The 22,555-nt window shown below is 45.2% G+C and overlaps 1 protein-coding gene across 1 annotated transcript in view; it reads right to left on the bottom strand.

The window, feature by feature from the left end:
* Positions 1 to 22,555, bottom strand: part of LOC124612775 (discoidin domain-containing receptor tyrosine kinase B-like) — a 260,476-nt gene that overhangs the window by 173,844 nt on the left and 64,077 nt on the right. The window contains exon 3 of the mRNA XM_047141170.1: positions 9,874 to 10,105. Coding sequence (XP_046997126.1) covers positions 9,874 to 10,105 — 232 coding nt within the window. The remainder of the gene's footprint in view (positions 1 to 9,873; positions 10,106 to 22,555) is intronic.

The raw sequence follows: 22,555 nt of genomic DNA, 5'->3' as shown, positions 1-22,555 counted from the left end.
TAAATCATTAGGCGAATCACGACAACAAGCATCTCGGAGATTGGCGCATCTTGAGAGGAGGTTTAAACGGCAACCGAATCTGCAGAAGGAATACGCTGCATTCATGCATGAATATGGTAATGAGATCGCTTTGTTGAAGGCCAGCTCCCCTAATCCACATTATAGCAAATTAAGGGATTTGCACCCGTTTGTTGATGCCGAAGGTATTTTACGAGTGGGAGGGAGATTAATGAATGCTGATGTACCATATGACGAGCGCCATCCTATTATCGTACCGCCTATGCATCATTTGACAAAACTCTCATAATACGTGAACATGAAAATCTGTTGCATGCTGGGTCACAAATTTTGTTGGCTATGTTGCGTAGGAGGTTTTGGATCCCCATTGGGCGTAACACAGTCAAGGGAGTTATCACAAAATGTTTAAAATGCTTTAGGCTTAAGTCCAAGACAGTAGTTCAACTCATGGGTCAGCTACCTGCAGCTAGAGTAAACCAGTCTCATCCATTCCAGCACTGTGGAGTAGATTATGCAGGCCCTATTGCTGTAAAGCATGGTGGAAGGCGGAGTAAGGTTACCACCAAGGCTTATATTGCTTTATTCATTTGCATGGCAACCAAGGCCATCCACTTAGAATTAGTTAGTGACTTGGTAACAAGTTCATTTTTGGCCGCCCTCAGGAGATTAATTGCAAGAAGAGGGAAACCTTCTCACATGTACAGTGACAATGGTACCACATTTGTAGGTGCAGACAATGAGCTTAAATGTTTTCTCTCAAATGATGCTACTGTTGGAGGTGTGGTGAATTTTTCGACCTCAGAGGGAATCAGTTGGAGGTTCACTCCACCTCGTGCCCCTCGCTTTGGTGGACTCTGGGAGGCAGGAATCAAACGCATGAAGTCGCAGCTCAAATGCATCATTGGCAATGTAGTACTGACATTTGAAGAACTGACTACTGTGTTAATTCAGATAGAAGCATGCTTAAATTCAAGGCCATTGTGTCTTCTCTCTGATGACCTAGATTCTCCTGCTGCTCTCACTCCTGGTCATTTCCTGATCGGACAACCCCTTTGTGCTCATCCTGAACCCTCTGTCCTTGCGGTTCCCGCCAACAGGTTGCACAGATGGCAACTTGTGCAGCAGTTGCATCAGTCCTTTTGGAAGAGGTGGTCCACAGAATATATACATGATCTGCAGCAACGCTAAAAATGGACATTGGAAGGAGCATGGCAACCCCAGATCGGCGATCATGCGCTGGTCAAGGAGGATAATTTGCCTCCCTTTTTGTGGAGGCTGGGTGTCATTGACCAGCTGTTTCCCAGTCCTGATAAGTGTGTGCGTGTGGTAATGGTAAAAACTGCTAATGGGCATATTAAGAGGCCTATAGCAAAATTGTGTCCCCTACCTAAACAGTGAATCAGTTAAGTGTTCCCTCAGATCTGTGTAGTGATATATGATACAGAGCCACTGCCAAATTGTCAGTTACTGGAATAACCTCATAATTCATAAAATCGGCTTGGGAGGCTGTGGATGTTTCTTGTGGACTAACTGCTGTTAGTATTGATTTCATGTTTTTATGCAGTATAATATTAATACTCTATTGTTTTGTGTCCTGCATGTTAGTACCCATCGTGTTTCACATGCAGCATGACAGTGGTGTTTGGTGATGTGGGCATCCCAAATGTTATAATATTCATGTTTTACGTGCATTGATATTGTGTCTAGTTATATTTTTATTGTTTACTTGTTTTGGTGTTGATGTTTGTTAAAATGTTGGTTATTTGTAAAAAATGTTAGTGTATTCATGTTTTATGTGCATTGATCTTGTACCTAGTTATATTTTTTATTGTTTACTTGTTTTGGTTTTGTTGTTTGTTGAAATTTTGGTATTTGTAAAATGAGAAAACTCGTTTTAGAGTGGGAGTATGTTTGGACTCTGCTACTCACTCCAACTGCCATCTAGTGGCAGCTTCAGACTGTCCAGTATAGTCTGCTCCCTGTCGGAAGAATTTGCAACCTATGTGCGGAAGTGGACCTCCCAGGTCCTTTGTGTGCACAGGTAGGATTAGCCGTTGTAACGGCCGAGCAGGTAGCTGCGAGACCCCGTAGCGGACGGGCGTGTATGTCTTCCAGCTAAGCCAGGAGCCGCAGTTGGCGCGCTGCCTGTGCAAGTTGTAACGTTTAATGTAATAAACAATTATACCAGATAACTTGTTCCGTCTAGTTATTGTGAGTGGAAACAAGGGGAGGACAGTAAGTTCTCTCGCACTATACATTCACACTCCAATGTGCCACCACGGGAAGAAGAGCCCGCGCGCACACATTTGTTTGCAAGAATATGTTATTTAACACATTCGATAAACATAACATTGATAATTATGTGATAATAAAGCTAATTGGTTAAACATGTTTACATTCATCTTCTATGTACTACCTGAACTTCCCAAATCGAAACATTTTTACCTAAACAACGGTAAAAGTTTTAGTCCACTTGCTCGTTTCACTAAAACCATCAACATGAATTTTACTATTACGAGTGAATGATTAACTGTCACTTGCGCTAGCTCTACAGTAAAGTAAAGTTTTAACGTTAAACGACGTTACCTTTTTAGTAACGGATTAGCGATAAGTGAAGTTTACTTTGTGACTAACGTTGCGGTACACAGATATGTTACAGAACCGTATCACCTCTAGCCTATGGGATAAATACCTGCTGGAACGTACGACGTTAATGCAGGATGGCAGCAGACCGTATTATTCGTTTCGGACCTCTTGGTAAGTATGGAAGTGTGATTACGCATGTCAATCACATCGCGATTACGGGCAGCATGGGGTTCACGCCTGAGCCTCAGGACGTGCGCTAGCAGCGCATGTCGGGTGTTTCAAGCGTCAACTTCGCGTCTTAATATCTCGGGATGTAATGGGAATATTGCGATGCAATCAACGCCATTGTGTATGTGCTTCGTCATGCTATGGATTGCTGAAGAAAAAATATAGGAGGTCCATTTAAAAAAACATAAGTTTGTGTTAAAAAACACATATGCTTTCGTTTTAGAATGTTTCCAAATATGTACATTCATGGGCCGCAGCCCTACATTGATACTGGTGAAAGTCGTTTCCCAATAGCTGTTATTGTTCCAGAGATATTTTGGGTGGACAAGATAGCTGGGACAACCTGTATGTACCGCCGAAGCGAGTACGTACATTTCTCACAGCCACAGGTGGAAGCACAAGCGGCCACAGACACTACTAGATAGGGCATAACCACCTATGGTAAACTACCATTCACCAACAAGCGACAAACGTCGGCAAGCCCCTGCGTATCAGCAACACTGACTGGCAACTACCAGCTGCTATTAGAGCCGACCAACAGGCCACAGCAGGGACACCGACGAGCTCGAACACTGACGCACAAACAATTCGCCAACATCACCCTACACTGTGCATCAGATATATGACCTATCGGACACAAAGACGATAGTAAACTGTTGAAGGTTGCTGACGCTGAACGAGAGCTCAACACCGCCACCCAGCGGCAGCCGCCGAGCAACACCACCGCGCAACGTCAAAGGTATCGATATGCATGACACCCACTACTAACAAGGCCTGCCATTGCACGATCTATCACAGGCAGCAAGACATCCGCTACTACTCTTACCACCCGACCTAACTACCGCAGAGGTTTTTTTCCCTTGTCTCTTGCCTTGGCACTTTTTTTCCTCTGTCCTTCAAACCACTACCCTTCGTTCGGCTTCGATCCAATCTATCTCCAGATTAGCACGTATTAATGGTTGACCTTAACCAGACGTACGTAAACATCTCAGTACCCACATCCTGCGACACCACACTTTAGTGAATACTAACCCTTATGCAGAGAAGGCACTAGACCTTTTGAGTTGTGGGCGTGGAGGGGCTCCACCTCGTTTTTTTTGTCACAATTCAGTTAAGTAAGCGCGAAAGCTTCGATGAGGCGCCAATACAGCTCCAGTGGCATACGACACAAGAGAGGCGTTTTGTATAAAGGTGTGGTTTATGGTTAAAACTGCGTTAGTGAATTTTCGTGTAAGAGTGAGCCAACGTATTACTTCCTCCTATCCCGCAATAAGTTAGACTTATAATCGAGGTAACACGGAGACTTAGAAACAATCGTTATCTCGCTCATCATTGTCAGTGGAACAGGGAAGGGAGGGAGTACAGCGATGCACAAAAGACCTTCCAACACAAACAGAAACGTGTTTTGGAAAGTATAAACGTTAATGTATGCTATCTGATAAGAAACATATGGGCAGCTCTATGTAACACGAAACTGACCACTAGACGTTACGATGAACGGACCCGCCGGTATAAAATGAGGCAGAGAGTACTGTGTTGTCGGTGTAGAAGCACAAACAGCAGCATGGGTCAGTCAGGACAGCTCAGTGATTTCGAACCTGGACTAGTCACTGGACGCCACGAGAGCAACATATCCGTCTCGGACATTTCAGCCCTTCTTAAGCTGCCCTACTCGACTGTTGCTGATCAGATTGCGAAATGGAAACCTGAAACTACAGCAAGACTAGGCACACCTCATGTAGTGACGGACAGGTACCATCGAGCATGGCCGAGGGTGGTTGTAAGAAGCAGCACGAAATCAGCGGAAGGAACTATTCGTGAGTTCAGAACTGCTGCCAGCAGTTCAGCTAGAACAATGACTGTGCGTAAGGAGTTAAAAAGAATGCAGTCCAGTCGACTATAAGCTCTTCAGAAGCCAAACGCTTCTGCAGTCAGTGCTAGGCGAAGCTTGAGGTGGTGTAAAGGGTCACTGCACTGGACAGTGGATAACTGGAAACGGGTGGCTGGAGCGAAGGATCATGCTATACCCTTTTGCGATCCGATAGAGGAGTGTGTTCTGTGAATGGCTGGGGATCGTTACCTGCAGTCATGTATTGTGTCAACAGTGAAGTACGGAGGAGGTGACGTTAAAATAAGGGCGTGCTTTTCGTGATTAGCTTGTTGTCTCGTTATTGCACTTAAGAAAAACAACACTAAATGCGCAAGGATGTTAACACGTTTTACAGAAATGTGTTCTGCGTAGAGTTGGGAAATAATTCAGAGACGATGATTGATTGTATCTGTACGACAAGGCATCCCATCATAAAGTAGCATGTGTGTGGCACTCGTTTAAGGAGAAGACTAACTCTCCTGAAATTGACTGGCCTGTCAGAAGCTCGACTTGAAACCATTGGAATACATCAGAGATGAATCAGAACGTAAACTTCGATCCAGTCCAATATCACGACCTCCTCCGGTATCAGCTTTTCAGGAAGAATAGGCTGTCGTTCCCACACAGATTGGCTCTAATGGCTCTGAGCACTATGGGACTTATTATCTGAGGTCATCAGTCAGCTAGAACTTAGAACTACTTAAACCTAAGGACATCACACACACCCATGCCCGAGGCAGGATTCGAACCTGCCACCGTAGCGGTCGCTCGGTTCCAGAATGAAGCCCCTAGAACCGCTCGGCCACACAGGCCGGCGTTCCTACACAGACTTTCAGAGTCCTCAATGAAAGTGTTCACAGCAGAATTGAAGCCGTAATAATGCCGAACGGCGCACATCCAATATCAATGTCCTTTGAAATGTGTCGGGGACTTTTTCTCACATAATTTAGCAACAGCTGAAAGTAACGACACAGATTTCATGCCCTTATTCGAATTTCACATATCCTATAACTTTACACAGTTGGTGGCACTTTGTTATCGTATTTCAGTGCCATCTATCGAGACATTTGCATACTTAGCATGCCTTTGCTACGCTAAATAGAACCGCCAATGCTAGAAACAAATAGGTACCTACAACACTATCAATATATAAATACACACTGAAGGGCCAAAGAAACTCGTACACCTGCCTAATATCGGGTAGGGCCCTGCGAGCACACAGAAGTGCCGCAACACGACGTGACGGGGACTCGACTAATGTCTGAAGTAGTGCTGGATGGAACTGACATCAGGAATCCTGCAGGGCTGTCCGTAAATCCGTAAGAGTACGACGGGGTGCGGATCTCTTCTGAACACCAAGTTTCAAGGCGTGCCAGACATTCTCAATCATGTTCATGTCTGGGGAGTTTGGTGGCCAGAAGAACTGTTTCAACTCAGAAGAGTGTTCCTGGAGCCACTCTATAGCAATTCTGGACGTGTGGGGTGTCGCATTGTACTGCTAGAATTGCCTAAGTCCGTTGGAATGCACAATGGGCATGAATGGATGCAGGTGATGAGGCAGAATGCTTACGTACGTGTCGGAGTCGTGTCTAGACGTATCAGGGGTCCAATATCACTGCAACTGCGCACGCCCCACAACACTACAGATCCTCCACCAACTTGGACAGTTACCTGCTGACGTGCAGGGTCCATTTATTCGTGATCCCCTGCTGACATGCAGGGTCCATTAATTCGTGAGATTATCTCCACACCCGTATACGCTCATCGGTTCGACACAATTTGATACGAGCCTCGTCCGACCAGATAACACGTATCCAGTCATCAACAGTTCAATATCAACGGTTCCAGGCCCTCGCCTGGCTTTGTGTCGAGCAGTCATCAAGGGGCAGTCACCAAGGGTATACGAGTTGACCTTTGGCTCCGCAAGTCCACATCGATGACGTTCCGTTGAATGGTTCGTACGCTGGCACTAGCTGATGGCCCAGCATTGACATCTGCAGCAATTTGCGGAAGGGTTGCACTTCTGTCACGTTGGACGATTCTCTTCGGTCTTCGTTAGTCCCGTTCTTGCAGGATCTTTTTCCGGCCGCAGCGATGTCGGAGATATGATGTCTTACCAGAACTCTGATATTCAGGGTACACTCGTGGAATGGTCGTACGGGGAAATCTCCACTTCTTCGCCACCTCGGAGATGCTGCGTCGCATCGCTCGAGCGGCGACTATAACGCCACGAACAAACTCACTTAAATCTTGATAACCTGCCACTGTAGCCCCAGTAACCGATCTGACAGCTTTACCAGGCAGTTGTTGTCTTATATAGGAGTTGCTGACCGCAGCGTCGTATTCTACCTGTTTTTGAATACGCATGCCTGTACGAGGTTCTTTGGCGCTTCCGTGTAATACGTAGGTTAATGGAGCATCGAAGCATAATAGACAGATATGCGAGAATAAATGACCAGTCACTCTGCGGATTATTTTTCATTGTAAAAGGAGATGCACACTCAGACATGTACTACATGGAGTGAACCTGAATTTCTAGGCGGATCCTTAAGGCTAGCTACTACCTCTTTCAAAAACATCACTCGATATTGGCAATTCTAAAAACATTGACTCATTATTTAAATCTGAATGGCAAATATTCAAATAGTACCTAGTAATTTGATTTGGTAATAGATTATTGAAAAATATATTTTTAATCCACTCGTTTCTTTTGTGAAGGCTCCGCCTCAGAGTCAGTCCTGGTGAAGATATAGAGTCATGTGCACGTAGTGGGCGCTTGGTGTGTGGTGGCGGTGTGGGTGGTTAGTCAGATAGGCAGACACAGGCAGAGGCGAGGTGCGGCCGCTCGGCTGAGTCAGCGTCTGGCGGGACTGAGGCTCGGCCCTCGGGTGGAGTGGAGCGCGTGAGTGGCCCTCTCACGGCACGGCTGGGCCGGGACCCACTCCCCTGTGTGCCGCCGATAAAGGAAGGAAAGGATGGCACGGGGCGGCAGGGCGCACCGGGAAAGCAAAGGGCAGCGGCCCATCGATCTCCCGCCCTGCGCCGTCCCAGTCACCAAAAAACTCTGCCAGCCCGCTGCCCAAACCCCCCCACCCATCGAGACCGTCCGAGCACGTGTTCTGCAACTTGCTATGGTACTCACTGCGCGCGCGCGCACACACAACACACACGCGCATATACACACAACACACACACACACACACACACACACACACACACACACACACACACACACGCAACACGCTCGCGCAGACACGCACATACAGTCACCAGTTGCGTTACACACACTAATTCTAGAAATATGTACGAATATGAAATTCTTTCAACCAAAACACAGCATGAACTGTTCATCCGGCATCCAGCAACTTTTTACTGACTGGGCACTTCGCATTTGGTTCATCCAAAAGCAATAATTCCATACTGCAACTTCTCGCTCGCTCCATTCCTTCCCAAATCGTCATTAGCTCCGCCTCCCTCCCTCCTCCCCCACCCTTTTTTTTTATTAAAAAAAAACAGAATTTGGTGCTTTATATACAACTTTGTTAACATGTACTTCCTTTATCAGCTTACCTTCCATTAGGAGCGTAGGTGCATTCAGTAACTGTGACCTAATTTATAAACGATAGAGCACAGCAATCAGTAGTCATTTTTTGCAGGTGTTATTTGGCAAATCCAGATTTCGGCTAGTGCCTAGCCATTATCAGTTCACTACTTTGTAGTCTCAATGCACGTCAGTTCCATGTTGTTGGGTCGTCAGTCACAGTTCTTTCAATACTACTCGACTGCACTGTTAATGACTAGGCACTAGCCGAAATCTGGATTTGCCAAATAAAACTGCAAAAAAGGACGACTGATTGCTGTTCTCTACCATTTATAAATATCCTTCCTTTGAGGTAAGACAAAGCGCTACGAGACAGTCGCTCGTGAACTCCTGTATGCTGATGATGCTGCAATTGTTGCGAACTCCGCAGGAGAGCTGCAAGACCTAGTATCAAGATTTAGTCACGCATGCCACTTATTCTCGATAAGTGTAAACAGCAGTAAGACCGTAATTATGGTTCAGGGTGCTAACACAAAGCCAAATATCACACTAGATGACACTACTCTGCAAGTCGTAGATAACTTCTGCTATCTTGGATTTACTATAGAATCAAACATGTCTGTTGACAAGGAAATTGATGCTCGCATTGGAAGAGCTGCGACAACTTTTGGCAAACTCTCTGCACGTGTTTGGAAAAACAACAAACTCTCTTTGACCACCAAAATTCTTGTATATCAAACTTGCGTCCTCAGCATCTTTTTGTATGCATCGGAAACATGGACTGCCTATGCCAAACAAGGTCGCCTTAATGCTTTCCACATGTGGTGCCTGAGATCCATCCTCAGAGTAACGTGGAAGGACCGAGTGACCAACCAAGCAGTGCTATCTAAAACTAACCGCAACAGTATTTCAGCTATCTTGAAGCAGAGACGACTCCGCTGGCTGGGACACGTCCACCGTATGGATCCTGACAGATTACCACCAGAGGCGACGCTTGGAGAGATCTCTATAGCCAAAGGTTCAAGGACTCCTGTAAACGAGATATGGAGAGCTTTGGAATCGACACAGATGGGAGGCACGGGCTAGCATGAGACCAGAGTGGCGTGATGATATATCATCTGGAATGTCGAAGCATGATGAAGGCTTGTTAGACAGATTAAGGTAGAAAAAGCATCGCAGTGCTACCACTGCTCCTGCCTCAGCAGCCAGATACACTTGTGACAATTGCGGCAAGAGATGCTGTGCTGCCATTGGCTTGACAAGTCATATGAAAAAATGCAACCCATAAACACACAGACACTGCAACAATCATCTACCAAGATGTCGTGGCCTTTGACGCACGTGTGCCGCTTACATACTACTGTTCTCTCTTGGGATGTGGTTTTACCTCTTTCTCGTGTGGATACCTATTCAAAGATCATATATCATGTACCCTTTACGAAGAAACCGGCTAGTTTCGCCAATATTGGGAAGCTCAATGAAACACGGTACCATTGTTTTGCAAACCATCTCGATCCTCAAGCTGAAACTCATTGTGCCCTGTTATAATTTAGGACCAGAATCAGAACATTTTATTGGGTGGACAGGCTATGCAGAGAGCCCGTTGAGGACAGGGGTGTTGTGTACGCACCTCCCGGCCCTTGGAGTCGCGGTAGCGGACCCACTTGCCCAGCTTGGGCCGCCAGTACTCCAGCATGTACGCCTCGGCGAACTCCTGGCCCTGGCCGTTACCGAAGCGGCCCTGCGTCTCGGTGGCGGTGACCAGGTGCACCTGCCGTAGGTCCACCTCCAGCCACTCCTTGGGCTCCATCGTCGCCTGCTGCTTGGGGCACCAAGCGCCTCCCTGCCGCTCCGTGCGGACCCTGCCAACAGTACAAGTAAACCATGAGTCTCTTCACCAGATGTCTTGTTAAGCGTCTTTGGAATCAATGTAGGATCTACAGGGGATAGGCAAAATAACGTGAACAGTGGCAGTAGGAGGGTTTTGTTTGGCGGTCAACAACGCAGGTAAGGCACGTGTCGCACTGTACTGTGCGTGTTCAGTACGGACTAGGCATCAGTGCAGGTTCCTCACGAGTAGTGCACACTTCGTATTTTCATTCAGAGGCCGAGGTCGACGTGCAGTGATAGACGTAACTGAGCCATGACGCTCGTTACTGGCGCGCCAGTCTCTTGGATCTCCATTATCGATCCTTCGATGTTTCTTATCTTTGCTTGTCTTGTTGTTTTCCGCATTCGCGGGGCGAGTGGCAGTTGACGCTTGCTCGGGCTACCTGCTGAGACGCCGCGAGGTACGAGGAGGGAAGCAACCACGCATATGTGGAGTTGGTTGTACGCGGTCTGCCGTTTCAGGATGGAGGATATGCGTCGGCTGCCTGACTGTGTACTCTCCTGATTTTGCTCGCCGTGCCTTTCGAACGCCTAGCTCGGGTTGCTGCCTGGTGTATCCCACACGAGCAATACCGGACGTCCAGCAGAAGTTAAGCAGCCTTATGTTTATTTTAAAGAAAAGGAGCAAATGTATAAGACTTTTGTAACCAATTTCGGTGGCTTCTTAAGTGTGGCCTTAGTGTTTACACTGCCTTTGGGGAGAGCTAATTCTTATAATTTAAATAGTTGGGGTTCCCTGTCCTTTAAAATCTTTTGGCGGTTTTATTTGAGTTTTCTCTTTGGGGTTCCTTCCTTGTGCTTGGTTAAATTTTTACTTGTATAGCGGGAAGGTGTTTGATGTTACTGCCGCCTCCAGCATTCGTCTTTTCAATTAAGTGTTGTCATCCTTGATGTCACTCCTCGTTAATTAATGCTGGGTTATGTGTACTTAATTTGGAATTGGCCATTTGAATTATTATTTTGGAGCGCAGTATAGCACTAAGGCAACCTCATTGTATACCACCTTGTGCCCCGGTCTAGTACCTTAATTTTCAGTGGCACGAGTTAGCTGCACTGCCGGTTTTACTGATGTGCTCCCTTCAAAATCTTGTCTTATATAAGTTTGCCCCATGTGTGTCTGGGAACACAGAGATGAGCTTTAGTGTGACTTCAGTGCTAGTCAGTTAATGGAATCTTCATTTTGGCTTGGTTTCCACTGAAGAGTTTGAGTGGAGCGTAGTGTGTTTGATCTGTTATTCATTTAATTACTGTAAGTTTGTTTATATAATGGGGAGCAAGACATTTAAAGACTGTTAGTATTAGCTCCCCTAGTTGCTCGGTGTTGCTAATTCGTTCCAAATGGGCTCCTCCTTACTCAATGGCAAGGCTGTTGATTAGTTGGTTACTGTGAGTACAAATTCACGCTATTTACTTGTTGCCGAAATTGTTAAAGTGTCTGTGTCGTGATTCAATCACGCTAAATTGATATAAACCTTACATTGCCTCCTTAAAATTTGTTGCCAGCAGAAACCCTTAAAAGAATTAAGTTTTGTCACTGCATATGTTAACCTTTACTGGGAGCAATATTTCATGTAGTTAAATTTTGTCTTATAATGTGTATTTCTATGATGTAATAAACGAGTGATAAAAGAAAAAGCAAAGGTGCCTGGTCCTTCCTATTGTGTCCGGTTGGTAGCACGTATCACTAACGGAGTTACAAAGAGGGCATTTTGGGGGGCCGATTAGCTGGAAAGACGTCATCGTGTAACGTAATAGTGGGCACAAATCAAAACTAAGTGGCAGAGATTGTAGTACGCAAAGACTGTGCGGCTGATCCCGGCGGAGGTTCGAGTCCTCCCTTGGGCATGGGTGTGTGTGTCTGTCCTTAGGATAATTTAGGTTAAGTAGTGTGTAAGCTTAAGGACTGATGACCTTATCAGTTAAGTCCCATAAGATTTCACACACATTTGAACATTTTTTTTACGGCAGTTGAAGTGACTGCAGAGCTCAATAGCCATCTACGAGACGCCGTATCTGTCGCCACTGTCCGCCGAGAACTTCATAAGGAGAATACTGATGGACGAGCTGTTATACCGAAACATTAGTGACGACAACCGACACAGAGAAGGGTAAAGGATGGTGTCAGGATCATAAATCCTGGACGGCTGATCGGTGGAAACCCGTTGTATGGTGTGACGAGTCATTTTTTCGTTATTTCCAACATCGGGCTGGGTTTACGTCAGGAGAACTCCAAAAGCAGCCTACAGTCCTAATTGCTTCATTCCAGCGGTTAAGTATGGAGGTAGAAGTGTGACGGTTTGGGCAGCCATCTCATGGTACTCTGCTGAGCCCACCATTATTCACAAAGGCAGTATACAGCCAACAATTATGTGAACATTTTAGTGTTCAGATGCATCCCATGATTCAAATGTTGTTCCTCAACAATGATGCCGAATTTCAGGACGACAATGCATTCATTTACACAGCCAGGACAGTAAAATAATGGTATGAGGAGTATGCAACTGAACCGCAGCGTCTCGCCTGGCCAGTACAGACAGCGGACTTGAACAGTATCGAACCTTGTGGGCAGTATTTGAGCGCAGACTCCGGAGCAGATTTCCGCCTCCCTCCCCACTACAGCAGTTAAAAGAGGTTCTGATCGAAGAGCGGCATAACATTCAACTGAAGACTATACAATCATTATATGCCAGTATTCCAAGAAGAATCGCAGCTGTGTTACGGCCAAATGGGGGTCCAACCCGTTATTAATAAACCATCCCCATATAAGTATAGGGGTTCACTTTATTTTTGCCTATCCCCTGTATGTTAGGCTAAAGTGAAACGTAATACAATTTTGCCGTGCGCCATGGTATTCACTTCAAAGAAACATCGCAAAGCAGTATGTACAGTAAACACCCCCGGTGCGGTTGAGGCTCGAGAGCACTTTGAAAAGTTCGCTTTATCATCACCAGACGTCAGCGCTGCCACATCGAGGTTCACGCACAAAAAAGGCACCCTTTTTGAGTGCGGACGTCTGTTGTTGTTGTTCCCGTTGATTAATGAAGACGGAAGAAATCGAGATTCGAGTTGTGATTGAGTACTTCATAAAGAAATTTATGAAAACAACGGCAATTTCAAGCAGGTTTTCAGGACACGCACTGTACTGGCGTACGCCTTCGCCAGCACACCGGTCAGCACTAGGAAACATTGCATAGCAGGCGCTGAACTAGGCGTGCCTATGACTAGAGAAGACCAAGACACGCCCTGAGGCTACACGCTGATAACGCGTGCATATAGGCCGCCGCTGACGACGACGACCGAGCTGTTTCAATCTTTCAATCTCAGTACCTCAGTACACCGCATCGGGACTGAGTTAGCATCGCACCTCAATACGTCGCAGTGTGTCTTCAACAGTGATAGTCGTCGCTTCTCACCTTGGATAGCTGTGAGGGAACGTTTAGTCATCGTATACAGGGTGGTCCTTTGATCGTGACCGGGCCAAATATCTCACTAAATAAGCGTCAAACGGAAAAACAACAAGCAACAAAACTTGTCTATCTTGAAGGTGGAAACCAAACGGCGTTATGGTTGGCCCGCTAGGTAATGCTGCCATAGGTCAAACGGATATCAACTACATTTTTTAAAATAGGAACCCCCATTTTTATTACATATTCGTGTAGTAAGTAAAGAAATATGAATGTTTTAGTTGGACCACATTTTTCTCTTTGTGATAGATGGTGTTGTAACAGTCACAAACATATGGCTCACAATTTCAGACGAACAGTTGGTAACAGGTAGGATTTTTAAATTAAAATACAGAACGTAGGTACGTTTGAAAATTTTATTTTGGTTGTTCCAATGTACTACATTAGCCTTTGCAAACTTTTCATTCCTGAGAACGCATGCTGCTACAGCGTTATTACCTGTAGATACCACATTAATGCAATAAATCCTCAAAATGATGTCCGTCAACCTCTATGCATCTGGCAATACGTGTAACGACATTCCTCTCAACAGAGAGTAGTTCCCCTTCCGTAATGTTCGCACATGCATTGACAATGCGGTGACGCATTTCAGGCGTTGTCGGTGGATCACGATAGCAAATATCCTTAAACTTTCCTCACAGAAGGAATCCCGAGGACGTCAGATCCGGTGAACCTGTGGGCCATGGTGCTTCGACGACCAATCCACCTGTCATGAAATATGCTATTCAATTCCCCTTCAAACGCACGCGAGCTATGTGCCGGACATCCATCATGTTGGAAGTACGTCGCCATTCTGTCATGCAGTGAAACATTTTGTAGCAACATCGGTAGAAAATTACGTAGGAAATCAGCATACATTGCACCATTTAGATTGCCGTCGATAAAATGGGGGCCAATTATCCTTCCTCCCATAATGCCGCACCATACATCAACCCAGCAAGGTCGCTGATGTTCCACTTGTCGCAGCCATCGTGGATTTTCCGTTCCCCAATACTGTATATTATGTCGGTTTACGTTACCGCTGTTGGTGAATGACGCTTCGACGCTAAATAGAACGCGCGAAGAAAATCTGTCATCGTCCCGTAATTTCTCTTGTGCCCAGTGGCAGAACTGTACACGACGTTCAAAGTCGTCGCCATGCAATTCCTGGTGCATAGAAATATGGTACGGATGCAATCGATGTTGATGTAGCATTCTCAACACCGACGTTTTTGAGATTCCCGATTCTCGCACAATTTGTCTGCTACTGAAGTGCGGATTAGCCGCGACAGCCGCTGTAACACCTACTTGGGCATCATCATTTGTTGCAGGTCGTGGTTGTTTCACATGCGGCTGAAGACTTCGTGTTTCGTTAAATAACGTAACTATCCGGCGTAGGTCCGGAAACTTGGATGATGTCGTTCAGGATACCGAGCAGCATACAAAGCACACGCCCGTTTGGCATTTTGATCACAATAGTCATACATCATCACAATATCGACCTTTTCCGTAATTGATAGACGGTCCATTTTAACACGGGTAACGTATCACGAAGCAAATACCGTCCGCACTGGCGGAATGTTACGTGATACTACGTACTTACACGTTTGTGGTTATTACAGCGCCATTTAAAATGGTTCAAATGGCTCTGAGGACTATGCGACTTAACTTCTGAGGTCTAACCTAAGGACGTGACACACATCCATGCTCGAGGCGGGACTCGAACCTGTGACCGTAGCGGTCCCTCGGTTCTAGACTGTAGCGCCTGGAACCGCTCGGCCACTCCGGCCGTCACAGCGCCATCTATCAGAAAGCGAAAAAAGTGGTCCAGCTAAAACATTCATATATGTTTACGTACTACACGAATATGTAATAAAAATGGGGGGGTTGCTATTTAAGAAAAAGCGCAGTTGATATCCGTGTGACGTATGGCAGCGCCATCTAGCGGATCAACCATAGCGCCATCTGGTTTGCCCCTTCAAGCTAGACGAGTTTCGTTCTTTGTAGTTTTTTCGTTTGACACTTATTTGGTGAGATATTTGGCCAGGTCACGATCAATGGACCACCCTGTATGTACCTCCTAATTGTGTCTTTATGTGATATAACTGTAACTGGGAAAAATGAATTTGCGAGAAATCAATAAACAATAAAAGGCACTGTACAGTTACTACAATGAGTAATGTAATCCGGAGCGGAGGTTTGGCCGGCCGCACAGTGTCGCGGCAGCAGGAGCGAATGAACCCGCGGCCGGTGGGGTTCCGTGCCTGCCCCGCATAAGCCAGGCAGCGCGCCGCGGCGACCGGCGACTTTTTCTCAGGCCGGCCCCGGCCGGAAGAGAGGCGCCGTGCTGGCTGCGGGCCAGCCGCCGCGCCGTCGCGTGACCCCACAGAATTTGATTAAGCAGCCGTTCCAGCAAGTAATTGCAGAAAGGCCGGCTAATTTTTCACCGTCACGCCACGTTGTATTCCTGGCGCACGGAGCGCCGCCTCCTCGCCAGGCCATCGGCCCCTCCTGTCCCACTCTGTGTCGTTCCCGCTGTTTGTGCTGTTTACAAGCCCTGCAGTGAGCGGTTTGCGTCGCTGACAACACATAACGTTCCCCCTACAGAGGCTAGTTCTCACGGTCTGACAATTAACGTTGGTACATTCCGAGATTCTGAATTCGACGTAAGCAGAGTTCACTAAAGCGAGGATATGATGGTGCGCTGGGTCCGGTAGTTTCCCATTCGAGGTCTGGTGGTGGAATGAATGCTCGTCGCCAATATTTTCTCACCTATGGGAGCTCTAGCATTGTCGGTGGTGACCCGTCCGTCAGATGAGTGCTGTCCGCTGCTCAGGACAGTGGGTGCGACAGGAATGCAACTGTGAGTGACTTAGTAGAGCAGAAAAATACACGCCGTTATCCAAACATTTCCAGGAATGCAGTTAAGTCACCTTTGTACAGGATCACCGAAATGTTCAAAAATGGCTCTGAGCACTATGGGAGTTAACGTCTGAGGTTATCATTCCCCTAGACCTTAGAACTACTTAAACCTAACTAACCTAAGGACATCACACACATCCATGCCCGAGGCAGGATTCGAACCTGCGACCGTAGCGGTCCCGCGGTTCCAGACTAAAGTACCTAGAACCGCTCAGCCACACCGGCCGGCCTGAAATGTTCAACATTTTAAAACGCACCGGAATTTGTAGCCGGGTATCGCTACTTTCTGTTACACAAACAATAAAAATCATGCCACTATGGCACCTTTTCCTGTTATGTAATGTACTATATAATACTATGAATGATATTTAAACAAAATTTACGAATAATTAAATAATACGTAAATATGTAACATAATAATCACTATGAACCATCAACATTTACTCCGAACTATAATAATCACTATGTAATTCATTTGATTAGAAGTAGTTATAAATGTTAGCATCGTTATTACTTCCGTTAATTAACTGCAATTAGATCTCGAAAGTTCATTTTGGAAATCGATCAAAAAGCAAGAACCAAATTTAAATTCACGTAATATCAAGTGATATGCAATTCCATACCCAAATTTTTAAACCAGAATTAATACCATTACTAAAATAATTAATTGATCATTGTTAGCACATGTAATTAACTCCATTAATTACGTTTGCATGCATATTTCAATGTTATGAGCCATTAAAGAGGTTAAACAACTTGTGTATATATTACGTAAATGTTAGCAATATTTTCCGATCGATAATCGATTTGTATTTATTAAATTAATGAAACGTATTATTGTAAACAAAAAAAAACATATTTAATTTTCAATCTTAAATTGTACAATTTCTAACCTAAAACTCATCTGTAATGAACTAATATTTTATGCTGTAAGTTATCTGATTGTCAATCTTTTGTATATTTGTAACTTTTAATTGTAACTATTAATTTCACGATGGTGTAATTATTGAAATAATGAACACTCATTGTCTGGAATATTTATAAGCAAACGCGGCAATGCAGCGTCAGTTCGCCTAGGTGATCACTTTGTAGTCAAGTCTTTCCGGTCAGTAAGTCAGTCTTTCAGCTGTTGGATTGTCAAAGAGACTTTATGTGAAGTTTGATGTGTTCTGCAATGACTTTGGGAAAATGTTATCATCAACAAATAAACCTCCGCACATTGTATGATCTGGAGTTTTAATTAGAAGGAATCACCAGCTACCCAACTCAGGCAAATTACAAGATAAGTACAACAAAAATACTTTGTGATGCATCGCCCTTACTTACGTCCACTCAAGGTGCTAATATATATGTAATTATGCCACTTTCCCACAAATTCTTTCCCTCCTCGTTGTTGCTGATTCTTTTTCCTCGTAATGTTCCTCTGAGTCAACCAAATAAATGAAAATCCGAGAGAGCCAAACCTGGAAGATAGGGTTGATGAAGTAGCAGCTTCCAAAACATTTGGGCAGTGTGAGGGCGAGCATTGTCGTGTAGCAGTGTCACCCCTTTTCTTTCAGATCCGCAAATTCTTTTTGTCCTTGCTGTCTTCACTTTGGTCATCAGCATGTGGCAGTAGGCACTGTTCATTGTACGCTGATCTTCAAAATAATCACAGGAGAATGGTTCAAATGGCTCTGAGCACTATGGGACTCAACATCTATGGTCATAAGTCCCCTAGAACTTAGAACTACTTAAACCTAACTAACCTAAGGACATCACACAGCACCCAGTCATCACGAGGCAGAGAAAATCCCTGACCCCGCCGGGAATCGAACCCGGGAACACGGGCGCGGGAAGCGAGAACGCTACCGCACGACCACGAGCTGCGGACTCACAGGAGAAGATAATTTGGACATACAAAAAGACTAAGTAAGTCACTGAGGTTCGACAATTTTTGGAAACATAATAAATTTCGCGGTTCATACAGCTTTCCTCATATTCTTTCGAGAAAAGGTTTTAGCTGGTGTTTAACCTTCAGAAAGCAAAAAAAGGTATCACTGAGGGTTGTTCCACTAATGTGGAAACTTCAGTCGGACATGCCGTCGTTAAATGTAATTCTGAGGTTATAAACAAAACAATTTTTATACGTTAGCTGTTCGCAGCTCATCCCAGTGATGCCAATGTAAGGTCATCAAAAGTACAAAACTGCTCCTACAAATTGCTCAATTTCTACATCAGCTCGTCTCTTCAATCATTTAGTGTCCCTCGTATGTAATACTCTCAGATGTTTACTACTGTGATATTGTTATACACTGCACAAATAGTCAGAATTCCAGACAATTTGAACTAGCTATGAATCATTGCCTCAGTTTCGGGTATAATATTTGGATGTTCGGTTACGTCAGTTCCATTCATGCTCATGTAGGGTGGATGGGAACAGACAGGTAACGTGACTCTCTCACGCTCTGCTTTCCTCCTCAGTTTTTTAGACACTGGAGTCCCTCTAACTGTCATCATGTCAAATAACTAGCATCAGCGGGTAACTGCAGTGCCAGATACGTACCGTATTTTGGTGGTGCCTATACATAACACTAAATTTTTCGCCATCCCTTTCAGTATTTCAGCCATACATGTCTGGAACAAACTACCACGTAGTGTCCGTTTTATACATAACTACTACGCTTTCAAAAGAATACTGAAGTTTTATCTCCTGACCATCGGCCTAGTTTTCCTTCTCAGACTTTTCTGTTTTCTTTCCATCCAGCAGCGAGTCACTACCTTTCTTACATTGCCAAAACTAAACATGTTTTTCTCATTTCTATTACCTTCGTTTCACCTCATCTGCTAATCTTACACTTTTATTTCTAGTTCATCCTCTGGCCAGTCACCATCTTTTCCACACTGGTTCCTTCAGTGAATGCGTCACACATTTCTGTTTGATATTATTTCTCACATTCGACAAGAACGGAACGAGGAAATTAACGTTAACAAGACACAAAACTCCTCGAATTCCATGTATTTATTACCGTATCTATTACTATTATTATCAGTATTTACAACTCATGTATTATGCATACTGCAAATGTTGACTCACCTAGGACGTCTTGTTACAGTTAACGATCCTTTTAGATCCTTCGGGACTAACATCCGTTGAATTCTTGATTTGTGTGGCCATGTTACCAATTATTGCTGTGTAAATAGTTTGTTTCCCGAGTTGCGATACAGTAGCACCAAAATTCAAAGTGATCCAGAAATGCAGTTTGTTTATTAACGCTGAAATTCGTTCCTTTGTGGCGAGGCACATCTAGTTCTATCCAGACAATAGATCGTCAGTGGTAATGTATGCTCCTTCTAGTTCGTACTTACAATGCAGCCGTAATGTCTGCAAGCACGTTTCTTAGGAACATTCCTATTTGGCACTACTCCTTTAAGTATACAATAAAAGAAAGCGGGAGACTATACGGCGAACACGGAAACCTAAGACAGCGTGACAGACAACGAACTCCACTGGCAAAGCCATATTTTTCGGGCAGCCAATAACACTGACATCGACAGCTGTTGGAGGCACCGAGGAGAAACACTGCCTGCCGTACCAATCCCCGCCTCTCCCCTCCCAACACTCTCTTCAGCTGCCTTCTGTACGTCACCACGGGAATCGCGGTGCCGTTTGAGAAATAACTCAACACCACATCTACACGTATTCATCACAGAAACTACGTTATACAGCTTGTCATCTGATATGTCGGGGACACGAGCTGCAAGAATGGGTTCCAAGGTCCAGGAAGAGACGTATGAGCCAGACAATGATCCAAATGGGAAGAAAAGTACTTCGGCGAATTAGTGCAGTGATTAACAAACGGAATCTCGATTCGACAGAAGTACCTTTCACCTACAGTAGCCGCAATGATGTGGAGAGCACTTAGGAAGATAGAGTGGAAGAGAGAGACCGTGACGGGGTTGAAGAGGAGCGGAGAGGGGGGCGTGGGGGTGGACGAAGAAGGAAGGAAGAGACTTCGGTCTTTAATTTTCTATAGTAAATTAACTCAGGGAAAAAAATTGCTGCGCCGTTGGGAGTACTAGTCATACGATTTGCAGGACATACTCGTACGCAGCTTTTATGGTACACCGAAAAATCTGTTCAGATACGTTCTCAACATACTGTGTTACACTTGAGTCAACTAAGCCTGCTGCAATCATTTTACTCAAAAGTTGATTTTTAACGAAGTGATGTTTATTGATTCAAATTGCCACGGCTCAAAAAAACCTGGAATGGGAGTTAATGGGCGGCTTTAGGGAAATGTACTGAAGTGCCAAGAAACTGGTATAGGCATGCGTATTCAAATACAGAGGTATGTAAACAGGCAGAATACGGCCATGCGGTCGGCAACGCCTATATAAGACACTAAGTGTCCGGCGCAGTTGTTAGATCGGTTACTGCTGCTACAGTGGCAGGTTATCAAGATTTATGTGAGTTTGAACGTGGTTTTATGATCTGCGCGGTGGGACACAGCATCTCCAAGGTAGCGATGAAATGGGGACCGGTACGACCATTTCACGAGTATACCATGAATATCATGGAATCCGGTAAGACGACATATCTCCGACATCGCCGCGGCCGGAAAAATATCCTGCCAGAACAGGAGGAGATTAGTGTTTAACGTCCCGTCGACAACGAGGTCATTAGAGACGGAGCGCAAGCTCGGGTTACGGAAGGATGCGGAAGGAAATCGGCCGTGCCTTTTCAAAGGAACCATCCCGGCATTTGCCTGAAACGATTTAGGGAAATCACGGAAAACCTAAATCAGGGCCAGAACAGGACCAATGACGGCTGAAGAGAATCGTTCAACGTGACAGAACTACAACCCTCCCCTATAAACTGCTGCAGATTTCAGTGCTAGGCCATCGACAAGTGTCAGCGTGCGAACCATTCAACCAAACACCATCGATTTGGGCTTTCGGAACCGAAGACCCTTTCATGTGCCCTTGATGACAGCACGACACAAAGCTTTACGTCTCGCCTGCGCCCGTCAACACCGATATTTGGCTGTTGATGACTGTACACATGTTGCCCGGTAACACGAGTCTCGTTTCAAATTGTATCGAGCGGATGGGCGTGCACACGTATGGAGAAAACCTCATGAATCCATGGACCCTGCATGTCAGTAGGGGACTGTTCAAGCTGGTGAAGGCTCTGTTATTGCGTGGGGCATGCGCAGTGAGTGATGTGGGACCCCTGATATGTCTAGATACGACTCTGACAGGTGATATGTACGTAAGCATCCTGTCTGATCAGCTGCATCCATTCATGTCCACTCTGCATCCCGACAGACCTGGGCAATTTCAGAGGGCAGCGCGGCACCGCGTTCGTCCACAATTGCTACAGAGTGACTTCAGGTCATTCTTTTGAGTTGAAACTCTTCCGCTGGCCGCCAAACTCCATAGACATGAACATTATCAAGCATGCCTTGCAATGTGCTGTTCAGAGGACATCCACCCCCTCGTACTCTTACGGATTTATGGACAGCCCTGCAGGATTCATGGGGTTAGTTCCCTCCAGCACTACTTCAGACATTAGTCGAGCCCATGCGACGTCGTGTTGCCGTTCTTGTACGAGCTCTCGGGGTCCTACACGATATTAGGCATTTGTATCAGTTTCTTTGGCTATTCGGTGTAGTTAGTACTACGTGCCATAGTTAGTACTACGTGTCATGGATCGCGTGGCGTCCTGAGATGACAGCTTACAACTTTGTCAGATGAAAAAGCTATAAGAATGAAAATTGAACAGTTTTATGAAGAGACCTGCTGGAGATGTTAAACTTCAGTCAAATTTGGTGCAAATACTTTGATGCCCGTTTTCCTGTCTGCACATACAGGATGTTACGGGTGTAAGTGAAGATATTTCTTTTGATGGCAGGGGACAATGTATTGAAGGACATTGCATCGGAATTTACTTCATTTGCAGAGTAATAATTGTAATATGTCTTCAGGTTGGTGCATACCTCAGGGTATGTGTGGCACAAGTAAACCGTTATTACCTGTTTTCCTCTGGGCAGGAGGTCACGTATTGAAGTGTGA

Source organism: Schistocerca americana, chromosome 4, assembly GCF_021461395.2.
Source record: "Schistocerca americana isolate TAMUIC-IGC-003095 chromosome 4, iqSchAmer2.1, whole genome shotgun sequence".
Taxonomy (NCBI): Eukaryota; Metazoa; Arthropoda; class Insecta; order Orthoptera; family Acrididae; genus Schistocerca; species Schistocerca americana.
The sequence above is the reverse complement of the archived record's forward strand: the minus strand, read 5'-3'. Positions and strand labels throughout refer to the sequence as shown.